Genomic DNA, 14,645 nt, shown 5'->3' on the forward strand with positions numbered 1-14,645 from the left:
CTGTGAAACGAGCTACAGCCATCTCTAGATGAAGAATTGGAAGCCAAGCTGAGGCTTTCAAAGCAGGGACTGAAAATGGTACGCTGGTAGTGATGCAAAAAAAACCCCCAAACCAACATCCAGTACCCCCCCAAACAAATAAACCTCCTGGTCTGAGAATGCAGCCCAGAAGAATTATTTACATGCAGGCAAAAGCTGAAATGGAACTCAGTTATGACACGATGAGCTAACACTTTGGTCTTCATGCTTCTTTTATTTATATACTACTGTCAGTGATGAAAAATACTTTATAGCCTTACAAATGTGAAAGTTTGCTTATTTCTTCTATATTTGAATTAAAGTAATATTAGTGATTTTTCCCTTTGAAGGTGAAGACATATCATTTAGATATGCTGTGGGAAAAATGAAGCAAAGTGGAGGAGTGTTTTATAGCATCCTTAATTGAAATACTGGGATGGACAACAAAAAAATACACACATACTATAAGAGCAAAAGAATAAAGTGGTACAAGATGCTAAAGAGAAGAAAAACAGAAGTAAAGCCTAATTTTATTTATGCACATTACTATTTTCACACTAAGAACAACTGTGAAGTAGAGTAGGGAATTGAGAAGTGCTGTGTAAGAAAAATTATTTGGATACGCAGGAAATAGTGTAATAAAGAATTTGCAAAATACCAAGGCAGAATGGATTTTTTTTCCTGCAACCCAGTAGAACTTTTGTAGATAACCTTTAGATTTTATAAAATGTTCTGAACAGGTGTTTGTAATTTATTATTAGCACAGTATCAAATAGCTTCAACCTAGAGTTCTCATCAAGTGATTAAAGGACCTCAGGAAAAAATGATAAGTCTCTTGATCGTAACAGACTGCTAACAGCATTAAGCCATAAAAGAATTAGTCTTTATTAAAGTGCAATATGTATTTCCCAGCAAAAGTATAAAGAAATATCCAAGAAATAAAAGCTATTTCAAAGACAAGACCAACACAGGCTCATCATAGAACACAGGATTTTTATTAACAAATTATCTTTTGGCAGCATGAAAAGAAAAAACCAAAACTGTAAGAGCCCTTCATGTTCATTTCAAATAGGGAAATATATGAATGTGCATCTCTACAATAAGGTTTAAAGTTAAAAGTCCATACAAATATTCAAAAATAACATTTCTTTCCATAAAACATAGAAGGAGAAATAATGCCAACTAAAATCAGGAACAAACAAATGACCATTGAATAATACCAATAGAATCCCATAGTACTGTTTTACAAACTGCCATAACTCTTCAGAGTAATCCACAAAAATTATTTAGCCAGTAATCTGATTTACAAAACCAACAGAATGCTGCTTGATATTCTTCAGAGAGAACAGTGTTCTCGTCTAAAGGCTATGTAACTTCTTTCAGTCAGTGCAAAACAACTGAATTTGAAACAATCATATTCTTATTGCACAGAAGTTACAAAACCTCAAAAAAATTAAAGAACAGAAAAGAAAAAAAAATCAGAGGCTATGTGGTACTGTGGTACTAAAGTCAAAGGTTAGGGTTATGCCTTGGCAATTCTTAAATAATACAAAGTATTTGCCTGCTAAATAACAATGAGTTTAACCAATCATGGCTTTGTAGAGTAAAATCACTTAAAATCACTAATGAACTTGTTGAATCAGAACTTAGATATAATTTACAGTTTTCTTTTCAGACCACACCTTGAGGCAAATACCTTCACTATTGCAAATTCTGCTCCAAGTTGATTTTTAGGTTGCCTTTGTGTGTTATCTCTTAGCAAAAATATTCTCTTTTCTTTCCTTTTAAATCTAAGTTACCATGTAAATCAGCAAAGTGGTCCTGGACTGACTGCAGTCTGTTCAGTGAAAAAACTTTATCTTGTCTCCCATAGATCTTCACTCTTAACACTCTTCAGCAGTGCATTACATATACCTAACCTTCAAGTTAATATTCTCCTCCTTTTCTCATCTGTGTTGCTCTTCTAAAGTCTCTAATTCAAGTTAATCTCTATGGTACTGCCAATTACATTTAAAAAATTAATTGCAGTAGTATATAACAAATAGCCTTGCTGTGTACTGTTATTAAAATTAAATGGGTGTTTAGCAGCACAGAATACAAAATTCAATGTCTTATTAGTCCTTTAATTTTTACAGTGGTCAGTAGTTTTGAAAAACTCCATCCTGGACAGCAGGATATTCACAGACAAGTTCACAATGAGGAAATGATCAGATAAAATATCCAATTTTAATACATGAAACAGAACACTTTTGTTTACAGAAAAATGCCCAAAGCCCCCTAATGGCCTTCAGCAGTATTAAAGAACATATTTTCAAAAATAGTCAGAGTTGTAATCATCTTTTTTTAATTAAAATTTTAATTTTCCCCTAACCAGTGTGAAATTCACATAGGCCAAGCTGCTTGTGGAGACGTTTGTACAAAGGTTTTCTCACAAGAATCCTGATCCTTTATTGGAAAGGAAAACCAAACCCTTGACCCTGTTAACCAAGTGCAGCTCTTGATGTAGGGTCGGGGTCATGACTCTCTCTTCAATGTTTTCTCCTTGTTACCCAACATAAGGGCATTTAGTACCACAGCTGCATGAAATAAAATTACATAAAACTACTTCAGATAGTTAGAGAAGACTGTACAAAGTGCAAGGCTTTAGAGATAGAATCTTTTAATTTTTTTTGTCTGAATTGTTTCTATGTTAGAATGCAAATTGCACTGTTCCACTTACACTTATCCTTCAGATAAAGATAATACCCTGGTAATAAAAAGATGTCAATTCACTCAGATGCTGTTTGATCAAATTATGGAAGTACCCTTAACCATACTTTGGGGTGTTACACGACCATTTTATCTCATTTCTTATTATTCCAATAGATTTACTTTATAAATATTGCTTCAGTGTTATTTCACAGCAAATGGCTCTGCACCACCAGCCCTGGAACAGAAAAAGAGCTATTAATCCATCAGCCTTTACCCTTCCATTAGAGTTTTCTGAGCAACAAAACATCTGTTCTCCTCTTACACAGATTTTTATATCCTGCTGATCCTCTTGCTTAAAAAACATCAGATGCATCACTGATTAAGGACTTTGATTGCTTATATTCTCCTTGTGATATTGATCATCTCTCCACACATTCTGTAGAGCATGTACTAAAACACTTTGTGTTTTTCACACTCTTAACCATGGAAAACAAATAGATTTTCTTTAAAAAGAAATTAATGATTTGGCAAACAAAGCCTAGTGGTATAGCTAGACAAGTGATTTTAATATTAAGGTAGTTTCTTATCTTTTCTACTTTGTGGGGTGTTTGAAACGTCCTTATATTTAGATATAAGTAAGAATACTTTTTATACATTCTACCTTTCAAACAATAAATATGAATGAAATTGTTTACGTTGGAAAAAATATTATTTACTTGTGTTTTAGCTTTTTAAAGAAGAGGAATTTGACTGTTTTATGGGATTGCTTACATGTTTAAATAGTAGAGAATTCTGAACCCTGTTGAAATCAAGTTTAGGTTATAAAAAAATAAAAGCCAGTGTGTTGTTCACACTAAACCCTCATATAAAGTGCAATGACATAATGGAAAATTGAAAATCAATTAAAATTCTACTACTACTGTTGATATCCATATGCATTTAAAAACTGCATTATTAGGGCTTTTTCAATGTGACAAAAGCAGGCTCAAACCTGGCAAGGTATTTGTTTATGTAGGTGCTTAAGTAAGTTTGACAGTTTTTGTGTAGATGTAAGTCAGCTGTGACTTCAGCTCACCAACAGCCTTCCCAGATGGAAAAGGGACATTTTCTGTGAATACACTGCTTTTTACTACACCAGGAGCACAGCAGTTCTGGGGGAAAATGTTAAAACATTTTAATGATGACATATTTTAAATTAAAAAAAAAAAAAATCCAGTGGAGCCTTCTCATAGCAGAAGTAACACCGTGGTGCAACCTGTTAGTCATCACCACTCCATACCTAAGGGAAATGTTCCTGAAATCCAGAGACACAGAAATGGTCATGATACAGAATATAAGGAGGTACTATTTGCCCACTAGAAAAATCTTCTCAGTGGAGTATTTTCTGTTCTATTACCTCTACGTGGATTTAGAAACAAAACCGATCTGCTACTTGCCACATCCATCAGATTCTCACAATTCCTTCACAGTTAAAATTAATAAGGAAAGGTTTTCCATCCCCAGGAAACACACAGAGACCTTCAGGCAAGTTTCTTGTTGCCCTGCTTTCAGAGCACCAGGATTACTTCCACAGAAATCCTCAACAGCCCTCCCTGTGTGTTTCAAGTACTGGATTGATGGCCCAAAAACCCCAGAACTAGGGGTAATGATTTGCACATAATGAAGGCAACAAAACCAGCAAATCCAAAAATGTTTCACAGCTGTACAGAATGGAAGTGACAGCTGTGGCTAATGAGAATCTCAGATTTATGGGAAATTTATTCTGATAAAAGTTTGGGGTTTTTTCATGTCTTTAGATACAGGGAGATAAATTCTAAGTGCATTTTAAAATAAGATTAACCACAACATCTTTCCAAAATACTTCAATAAGCAAGTTTCTTTTCCACTGACTTCAAGATCCTTGAAGAAGAAGATAATTTAATCCAGATACTTCTCCTAGACTGAAAATACACTGCAAATCTCAAGCTCTTCAGAGAGGATATCCAGTGTCTTTACAGTGTGAGGAGTTAGTATCATATCCCTTACAGCAGAGAAACTCTCACATCCTGGGCAGATCACCAGTGAGCAAGCAAGTTCCTTTACAAGGTTAAAACCAGCACATGGCACTTTTATCTCAAAGAAACCCCCCAACAAGCCAGCAAGGTGTGTTCTGCAGCTGCTGACATTTCCATATGATTTTAGAAGTGCCTTATATAGAACATGTTGAAGTCCATTTAAAGGCAGTCGTGGTCTGCATGGTTTGAGGCTGCTCTCCTGAGGAATCTCTGTCAACTTCTTGCTGGCTAAAGAACACTAAGATACCTCCTGGAAATGATGCTGTGTGCTTCCCCAAGCTGGGAGAAGACCTCCACAGTTACTTTCAATGTACTTCCTCACACTGTACTGCCTGCTTTGTCTAGAACAAGCTTCAAACAGCAAATTCTCCCCCTGAAAAAAATCATCAGATTGAGAGCAGTAGAGGCCATAGAACACATTCATTAGTGCACTCAGATACAGAACTTACCAACATCTTTACAAACATCAACTTTACAAAGATCTGTGAGAAGACTCCCATGGATTTTTTTCTCTAGGTATTTATTTCAAGATTTTGCATTTTGTTAGCTGTTACTCTACTTCATTTATGAACTATGTAGATATACAAAAGGACTTGCAGGGATTTTTTGCTTTTGAATGTGAAGGAGGGAAAAAAGTGCATTTACCATAGATCATGATCTGGTGGTTTTGTTAGATTAAATATTTTCTAGTCTTTTTTGTGAACCAGGAAATATTTCCAGATTCAGAGCTCTCCTATGCATAAACCAAGACTAGTTGGATTAAAGGCCACAATATCAATCATCAGGTGACTTAACTCGGCATAATCTAATCAATCTCATACCAATCAAACCAGTGTAGATATGGCACAACTGTTAGGGCATGTAAATTACAGTACTGATTTGTAAATAAATACCTTATTTTTATTATTTTGCAGAGCATACTTTGTATTTAACAGTGTAAAGTCAATCAGCACAGACAGAAATCATTACTTTCAAACTGGCTTTTGGGAAAGGGAAAAATAGCAATATTTATTGGTAACAAACCTGTAATGACTGTAATGAACCTGTAGGACAAACATGAACATTTTGGTAAGCTTTCAAATGCTTATCTAGACATCACTTAGTCTGGATCTTAGTCTGGATATATATCCTTTCACAATTTCCAGAAAAAAAAAACACATAAGGAAAGCCCTTCTAACATTTATGTGGAGGTCTGTGGAATAAAAACCAGTAAGAGCCTGGATTGAAGTAAAGGAATCTAATCTGGCTGTTTAATTTTACATACAGAGGGCTGGCCTGTCTGGAAAGGTGGCAGAACTTTATGTTGCTGGATGTTTTCATTTGCTGCTAAATAGCCTAAATAGAGGAGAGTTTTTCCCTAAGATGTCTCTTTCCAGTATGCCCAAGCACACAGCTTGAGCTTCATTCACATGCACAAGGTATACAAAAAACCTTTCCACTGCTCTGAAAGCCAAACAAAACCAGTTCTGGACAAGTGTTTTCCTTCCATCTCAAGAATTTATGACCAGGGCTGGCCCTAGCATGTTACTGTATCTTATAAACATGTCCTAGTCAGGGTAAGTCTAGAGCTGATGATAAGCCATTTCAGGTGTGGCTCTGCTAAATTACTAAAAAAATATTTAGGACATAGATCTAAGGTTTCTTTTGCCAAATGATTGCTTTAAAAAAATGGGACGGATACTGCTTCAAATGGAAACAGCTTTTCTTTGGGGATTTCCTCCTCCTTAAAATGCCCTCTATCATACTGAAAGACAGGGAACTAACAAGTAATTTTAAGCAGAAACTTTGCAGTTATTCTTTGTTGTACAGAAAGAGAAAAAAAAAAAAAAAAAGACAGGAAGAAAGGTACATCAATGGAAAAAAACCCAATAAATGCCTTTTCCCCCGGTGTCATGTCTTTGGATATGTACAGCCTTGGAGAAATGTATAAATCATTTTGTACATGGAACTCTTAAAAAACTAGAGATTTTTAGTACAAAGGAATCAATTCACTGCAAGATTGTCCACATGCTGTTGCTTTATGATTTACTATATACACAAGAGGATCAAACAAAGGACCTCTGTTTTACAGTTACTGCTGTACTGTACATTAACATGTGGCTAACACCCTTCTCTGGGTGAGATTTACACTCAGTATTACAAATAACATAGCAATGCTGAAAATACTGATACAAAACAGCTTCAAGATGACATTTTAAAAATATCCCTCACTTTGAACTGTTTTTTTTCCAGTTTTTTAAAGTTTCAGCTCTATAAAAGATTCTCCAAGAAAATAGTAGCATTTAAAATCCTATTTTTGAAGTTTATAGATGGATTTTTTTAATAAAGTGTAATCCAAAAGTCCATTTTCCCAGGAAAAAAAACAACTATAGATACAATACATAACCTAAAAGTGAAGAGGGTATTGGGGTTTGTTTTGTGTTTTGTTTTTTTTTTTTTTAATGTAGTACAGTACATTTGTGTCCTGGAAAAAAATTCCTTGATTACAGTGTATGTTTAATTTATTTACAGATCTGAAATTGAATTGCATACTTCAGCTCTTGAGATGAGCAATACTGAAATGAATTGTTAGTAAGAATTAACTGTCCTTTCAATCTACCATGACTTTAAGGTATTGCTAAGAAGAAAAAGTGATTCTGAGTAGTGAAATTATCTTATTACTATTTTTAACTTGTTTGGTAGACTTTTAAATTATGAGTTTCAACACAGGACTGGGAGTCTTGAATATCCACAGTTAATTCGGTAAAGCTGTGTTTGCAATTTTTGCACATTCTCTTTTGGCAGTAGCAATGCACACATGAACATGAAGAAATTTGGCAAATATTTGTCTTGGTTCTTATGTATCCATCTTTGGATATCCAAAATTATCACTACAGAATATTTAGACAAAACCTGCTCTCTTCAACATCAGATAATGTAATAAAATCTGCTCTAAGCAAAATAAAATCCTCGATAAACAGAAGCCTGAAATTTCAGGCTGCTGAAATTGCTTTACGGAATATCTGCCAAGCTCATAGCTTATTTTTTTCTTTATCTAAGCAAGATTTGTTAATACAATTTCCTTGTATTAATCCAAACATTAAGTAGTGAAGCAGATACATTTAACACTAGGTAAAATTTTATCTTTAATTCATATCATACACTCTATGTGACTTACCTTTTAAAAGTTACAGATTTTGAGTGGCTACAGATGCTTTATTTTTCATTATATGCCATCTCTGTTAAGTCACAATGGATTGTTTCTGTGTGTGAGAACGTGCTGCTCCCTTGGCTTCCCTTATTAATCCCCAGTTAAAGAGAGAGGTGACTTGTCTCAGATCTGCCTCAATCGTACTTAAACATGCCAGATCATTTATAAACTACTAACTGCATGTGCCATTACAACTCAAACAGATTACCCTGCATCAGAGAGGTTGTAAACCAAGTGTCATGTTTCATACATGCCACATGTTTGGAGTAACTGGACTGAGATGTTTCCAAGCCTTGAGAGGGGAAAACCGGATCTTATGCTACCAACAGCTCTTCAAGTTCTGTGGTGTGGTCGGATGATTTCATGCTCCCGTGAGACCAGACAGTAAATTAATCTCACTTGTCTGCAACGTGTCAAGACTAAAAAACCCACTGAGCTGGTATAAACCAACAGGTCCTGAAGTGCAGACAACACAGCCCACAGAAAATAAGATGTAGGCAGGTCATATAGCCTGGGTAATAAGACAATTTCTCTTACTTTAGTCTTTCAGTCATTTTTGGGTTGGGAAGTGAAATGAAATTAGAGGATGCATTACACAGCAGAATGTCACATTGCATCATGAGTGCCACAGTGCCTGTAAAGCACAAAGATCACCACAACTTGACACGTCTCCATAGAACAGAAACACTCAAAGAAATGTAGTTAAATAGAAGTGTGAAGAGGGAAGGGAAGGTTGAGGAAACAAGCTGACATCCTCAGTTTGGGACCCAATTATTGACTCAAATACATGGCGACTCTCTATGAACCTGTTAGAGGAAAATCAGTCACTTCCTCTACTTCTGGCATGAGGCACTCATGAAACAAACATCAGGAAGTGGTAACACTCTGTAAGTGACCACATTTCACCATATTTTAAAAAAAAAAAAAAAGTGTAAAAAGAGGGTCCTAAAGATTTCTGGCTCCTTACTTCCCTAATCTCTATGAAATTCAAGAGGGTTTACTAATTACTTACCTATTCATTCTTCACATCTACTTTAACAGTAATATTATTAAACATACAGGTATTATTTAAGATCATCTTCTAGAACTTTAGGGAATGATAGTGACTTATAGATGGGAAAAAATATATTTAGCCAATATTGGCCTAGCAGTGCCAGCCAAATGGTCCCATTCATTAAACCCATGGTGACTTCTGCATGACAAATCAGCCCAGTTGTTGAACAATCTCATTCATCCTTTTGCCTTAGTCTAAGGTGGGAAAATATGGAACCTACAGACAATGTCAAATTTTTATTTTATTTTTTTTTCACATGAAAGTAGCAACAGAAGAGAACTAAGACAGAGCTCTAGGCGAGCTTACATTCCTCTTTAATTAACTCTCCCTCCATGGCAAGAAAATAAGCACCTTGTTAGCCATCTTGTTGACCTAAAGTCTGTAGCTCTGCCGTGTGTAAATTGTGGTGGAGGAAAACGTTTTTTCTGCTGTACATGTGTAAAGAGATGGGTCCCCTCGGGGGCTGTCCCAGTCTCCCTGTGAAGGTGCTGTGCTGCCGAGGCACAGCAGTTTGGTCTTTGGGAGCTCCTGAGAACATGGGGAAGCCGTCGGCCTTGGATGCTGGCTTTGCTGTACTGGGGGCTGTGACAGCCAAACCATTCTGGGTGACCTCTGAAGCCAGGGTTTCGTACGTGCCTCGGGTGTGCTTGATGACTTCCACGATCTCCTTCTCTTTCAGGAGGCTGCTCAGACACAAATTAGACAGCTGACAGCTCTTGCTTTCATAGGCTGCTGCTTGGTTGCCTGGCAGGCGTCTAAAAGGGTCCTCGGTGGGAGTATGTGCTGACTTTCTGTCCCTTGTGCTGAGATTTTGGCTCACCATTCTGACTGGATATGTAGTCTGGGGAAACAAAACAAAACAAAAAAAGTATTAGTAATAGGACACAGTAGAGAAATGGTGTGGAGTACATAAACCACTCCTCACTACACATGAACGGCACATGGGTCTGGCAGATTAAAATGAAAGAAAACTCTCAGTTGCTGGTAAAACTTCCAAGGCATTGCTATCATAAAATAGAAGTATTGTTCATTCACATTTAACAGCACTAGAATTGAAAAATGCTTACTGCAGGTAATGATTTGGGCATTTTCCTTATCAAGGGAGGATTTTTTTTTCAGAACATACTAAATAGATAAAAAGTTTCCATGAATTGTAAGCAGATTTTCAAAAGCATTCACATAGTGAAACAAAGAGAATTTTGATCGCATAGAGTTCAACACTTAATACTCTCAAATCCTTACAAAATCTAAAGAACATATTTTGTAAATATCTCCATGACTTGGTTAAGCTTAGAACATGCTCAATTTTCATTGTCCCTTGAATGCAGGTGTTCTGTTGTGTATTTACAAATCAATACATGCCAAAATTCTCTGCCAGAGAAGAGCAAAAATTTTATTTCATGCTGCCTGGAAAAAATATAATGTAAGCATGTTACCAACTTCTGATGCTGTGCAAGCATGCATGCATCTGATTTTGTTGAAATGATGGTAATTTATCTGTGCATGGCAAAACAGATCACTGCAGACTTTCAGTGTGTACCTGGTGCAATGGTTCATACTGTCTCTAGAACACCTGACTGGGGAGGAGATGATGGTACATCTTCCCAGGTAATGGCTAAAGCAACTGGTTAATTTGAAACCAAAGTCCAACTTGGCTCCTTACAGGTTTTCTGCAACAGAACTCTGAAAGGACATAGGAGCAGCTTCTTGACATTTACATTGACATATGGGCTCTGATGTTGCAGAACAAAGCTGAGAGAATAAAAAATATTACCAAGCCTTACAACAGTACTTGGCTAAAAATATTTCAGGATGTTTCCATGATTCCACAGGAAACTCAGATAGATTGTATCAGAATGAATTGTATCACTTCACATGCATTTCTATTTTAGGCAACACAGAAGAATGATACAGTCAGTATTCACAGCTTAAATCCTTTTTTTAGTGCAGGCAGGCTAATGGTCATGATTCCATGCAGAGCCATGTGCAGGTTTGGGTACAAGGATTGCAGTGCATTTAAGGCATCAGAGATGATATTTTAAAAAAAATTATTAGTACTGAAACATCATTTTTCCCCACTTTATTCAGTGCTGATTGCACCCAGATTCATAAATGGGAGTAGAACACTTCAGAAAAACATTACTTCAAGTTTTTACACCTACAGCACATAGGTGCTGAAATGAAATTCCATGTAATTCCTAGTGTATCCTTCTTGGGAGGACCTGTCTGTAAATTCAAACGCTTCTCATTTTTTTATTTATTATTTATTTATTTCCATGTCAGTAAATATAATCTTCCTACTGGGACAAGAGAGTCCAGTTTAATGCCCCGTCAAAAATCCATGTATTTATTGTAAGGAATGTTTCCAGAGTTACCATATGTCACCCTATATCTTTGAAAACCTAAAGATCGATATAGAACCTTAGAGGAACTTCATGGTGGGACCTCCAGTCTATCCTGAACTTCTGGTTAACTCCAGTTTATCCCTCTGGAGATTTATGGTTCTTAACCATCTCTTAAGGACCTTCATCAATGTAATCTGTACAGCCTTTTCCACTAAGATTTTTTCACCCTATTACCTTTACTTTTAGAAAAGGTCTTCCTAATGTCTAAACCGTACCTTTCCGGCTTCAAGATCATTCTTTTTCTCTCTCTCATGAAAATGAAGAAAGAATTATTGTTTGATCTTGAATACCTGTTTATGTCTTCAAAGAATGGCTGTCAAGCAACGCCTTCATCCTCTCTGCTCTAGAATAAAAAACTACCACATTGATCTTTTCTCACCGGTCTCATCTGCTAGACTCTGAGTCATTCACACTTGTCTTCTTTACAGATTCCCTTTAGTAATTCCACTATTTTTTTCTTGAATTAGAAGGCTCAGGAGTACAGTATTCAAGGTAATCCCCCACCATTACAAAGCAGAACAAACACTATTAATCCTATGAAGGACTTCTTCATCTGCTTCTTATTAATTACTCCAGTAGGAGGTTAGTAATTTTATTTGGCAACAGCATGAAATTGTTCATTCGTGTTCATCTAGTTGTCCACAATAGTTTCATGATTTTTTAATGCAAAATTATGTCTAAGTGCAGCTGATTATTGTCACCTAGATTTTTTTAATATTGCTTTTTTAACCTGATGAAACACTGTTATGACTGTAGCACTGGGGTGTTTCTTTCCTCTTCCTTATCAAGGTTATATTTCACATGAAATATTTTCAATTTAGAAAATAAATGCTGCGTTTATAGGTCTGGGAAATATTCGCTTCTGGTTGCTGGCTGATGGGGGGGGGAGACAATGTGTGTGTATGTATGAATAAATATTTAATAATATATATGAGGTTGGGGAAGGTCTTAGTTTTGTGACGCTGTAACTTGCTGAAATTCCCCTCCTATTGAATAATTAAACAAATACCAGGTGGCGACAAATTAAGAGCTAACTTACCTACATTTTAAAACATCAGTAGAAATTCAGACTATGCCATCAGAATTTTAAGAAATTGTTTTGGCCCCGTCCCCAGCAATAAGATAATAGGATGGTTAACAAGGAAAGACAGACTCATTCTATCAGATGCATAGTTACGCATCAAATGAGCAGAGATTTTAACAGAAACACTGCCAAAACCCAATACTACTGTTGTTATCTATGACAAATTACTGAAGAATAGCTTCTAATCAGGAAAAGTGAGAACGGTTGTCAGATGGGAGTCAAAATCCACATGAAATCCTCTCCCCTCTCCTCATCCCAATAACATTATTCTCTCTCCAAAATATTGTCAATAAAAAGTCCAATGCTGCTTTGATTTTCATGCAAGTTTGGTTTTTTTTTTGGTGTGATTCTAGCATTGTTATAAAGATTGCAACCTACAGAGTTGAAATTAATTAATTGTTCTTTTGATGAATTCAGATAATTTTGCTTGAAAGAATGCAGTGCAACCAAGTTTTCTTGCTGGTCCATTTTACAGTTATTTAGGATCCTCATGAACTGGTCAGAATAAGAAAAACGTCCCAGAATGAGATGCACAAAAGCCACACATGCCATACCAAAAAGAACCCCAAATCAAACTGACTTTGGACAAACTTAAACATTTATTTTTAACCTATTTCTCCTTATCTTCCTGCAAATGATTAATGCAAAACTTTCAGTGCTGAACTTTCAGGTACCAACCACATTCTCTGAACATTAGACACGAGCGAGCAAAGCCACAATCCCAACGCATCTGTTGGCCAATTTGAAGGCTGAGTCCTTGTCCAAAGCTGAAGGTGGCTTCGTGCCAGTCGTGCTCCAGCCCAGCCTAGAGCAGCTGCAGGGCTGCTGTAAACTGCTGCTTGGCGGAGCTCCAAGGAGCCGATCTGCCAGCTGGTGACTGCTGAAGCAAAAAATCCATTCATCTTTTTCCCTTTTATTTTTCAGTAGCTTAGCTAGAACCAACAATTTCCCTGCCCCAGAAATCCCCAGTGCCACTCTATAGTCTGCCTAACTGTGGACCCAGGAAATGGGTTGCAATTAGGATGCAAATGGGGTTCTGAAATTTCTTTCAAAAGTAGCCCATTTTAAATACGTGCAGAGGAAAGAAAAGGCTCCCTTTGTTGTTTCAAATATGTCTTAACCCTTAAGAAAACATCTGGATTTGAATTTCCTGCTCATATTAAACATACTCACAAGAAGTGCATGCCTTCATGCTTGAGTCTATTTCTCAAAAGGAAAAAAATATTTTATTAAAATCTGATTGGCTGTAAAATTTTTGTAAGTTTGTATCACGATCACTTGTGCTTTAAGGTACATAAATGTGAAAAAGTTCGAAATACTTTACGTTTGATTATTCCACAGTAAATTAGGATTGAACCAAAATGGGAAAGTTAATATTCTTAAAATATTCTTTCCCTAATTTTTTTTGAGGGTTCATTTTTTGCAATTGGAAGTCTAGCAACTTTTTCTTATATTAAGAAAAAAACCCAACTCATATAGTAATGCTTCAACAACTCAGCATAAAGTAATGAAAATGTACTACTTTTATAGAAAGCTCCAGAAGGAAACGTTATAAACAAAACACTGCAGCCATTCATCACTTTCCATTTTCAAAGCCAATGAGTGAAATATGACAAGAGTTAACAACAAGACAACACTGCTGCAGGACATTTGAAAATGAATATTGTTTCCAACTGTCTGGTGATAAAGTACTAATAAAAAATTACAGGAAAAGACATGAATTACAAAAACACCCCAAAAAGGGTGCAGATTTTTAAGATGTCTGTGCCCATAGGCATTTGGGAGTCTTAGACACCTATAATGTAATTCTTCCAAGTACAGCAACTTTCTTAAATACATCATTCTGACAGCCAACATAGAGAATAAAACCAAACGAAACACACTCTCATCAGTGTACCTGCTGCACCCTGACAACCAAACAATGGTGCATTTGAAGAACATGGTTTTACCACCCCAAAGGATTTTACACTTTCAGAGGTGTTAATGGAAGCACACTATAGAGAGCAATTATTCTGACAGAAACCTGAAGACTTTCTGGATTCCGTCATGTTTTCTACTGCTTAATTACTTTGTGTTTGCAGATACACGAGGAATGTAAAATGTGTTCCCCAATGTAATATTTACTACACAGCCCAGCACGGCTCCCTTG

General features: G+C 36.2%; 1 protein-coding gene across 4 annotated transcripts in view; it reads right to left on the reverse strand.

Moving 5' to 3' along the window:
- Nucleotides 1-991: 991 nt before the first annotated feature.
- Nucleotides 992-14,645, reverse strand: part of CCSER1 (coiled-coil serine rich protein 1) — a 627,487-nt gene continuing 613,833 nt past the window's right edge. For 2 of the 4 annotated variants that reach the window (XM_032109386.1, XM_032109385.1), the window contains one exon: nt 992-9,848. In XM_032109386.1, the coding sequence (XP_031965277.1) occupies nt 9,363-9,848 (486 nt within the window). In that variant the 3' untranslated portion in view covers nt 992-9,362. The remainder of the gene's footprint in view (nt 9,849-14,645) is intronic. The other 2 variants (XM_032109387.1, XM_032109390.1) reach the window with 2 other exon arrangements.

This window comes from Corvus moneduloides, chromosome 5, assembly GCF_009650955.1.
Source record: "Corvus moneduloides isolate bCorMon1 chromosome 5, bCorMon1.pri, whole genome shotgun sequence".
In the NCBI taxonomy this organism is placed as follows: domain Eukaryota; kingdom Metazoa; phylum Chordata; class Aves; order Passeriformes; family Corvidae; genus Corvus; species Corvus moneduloides.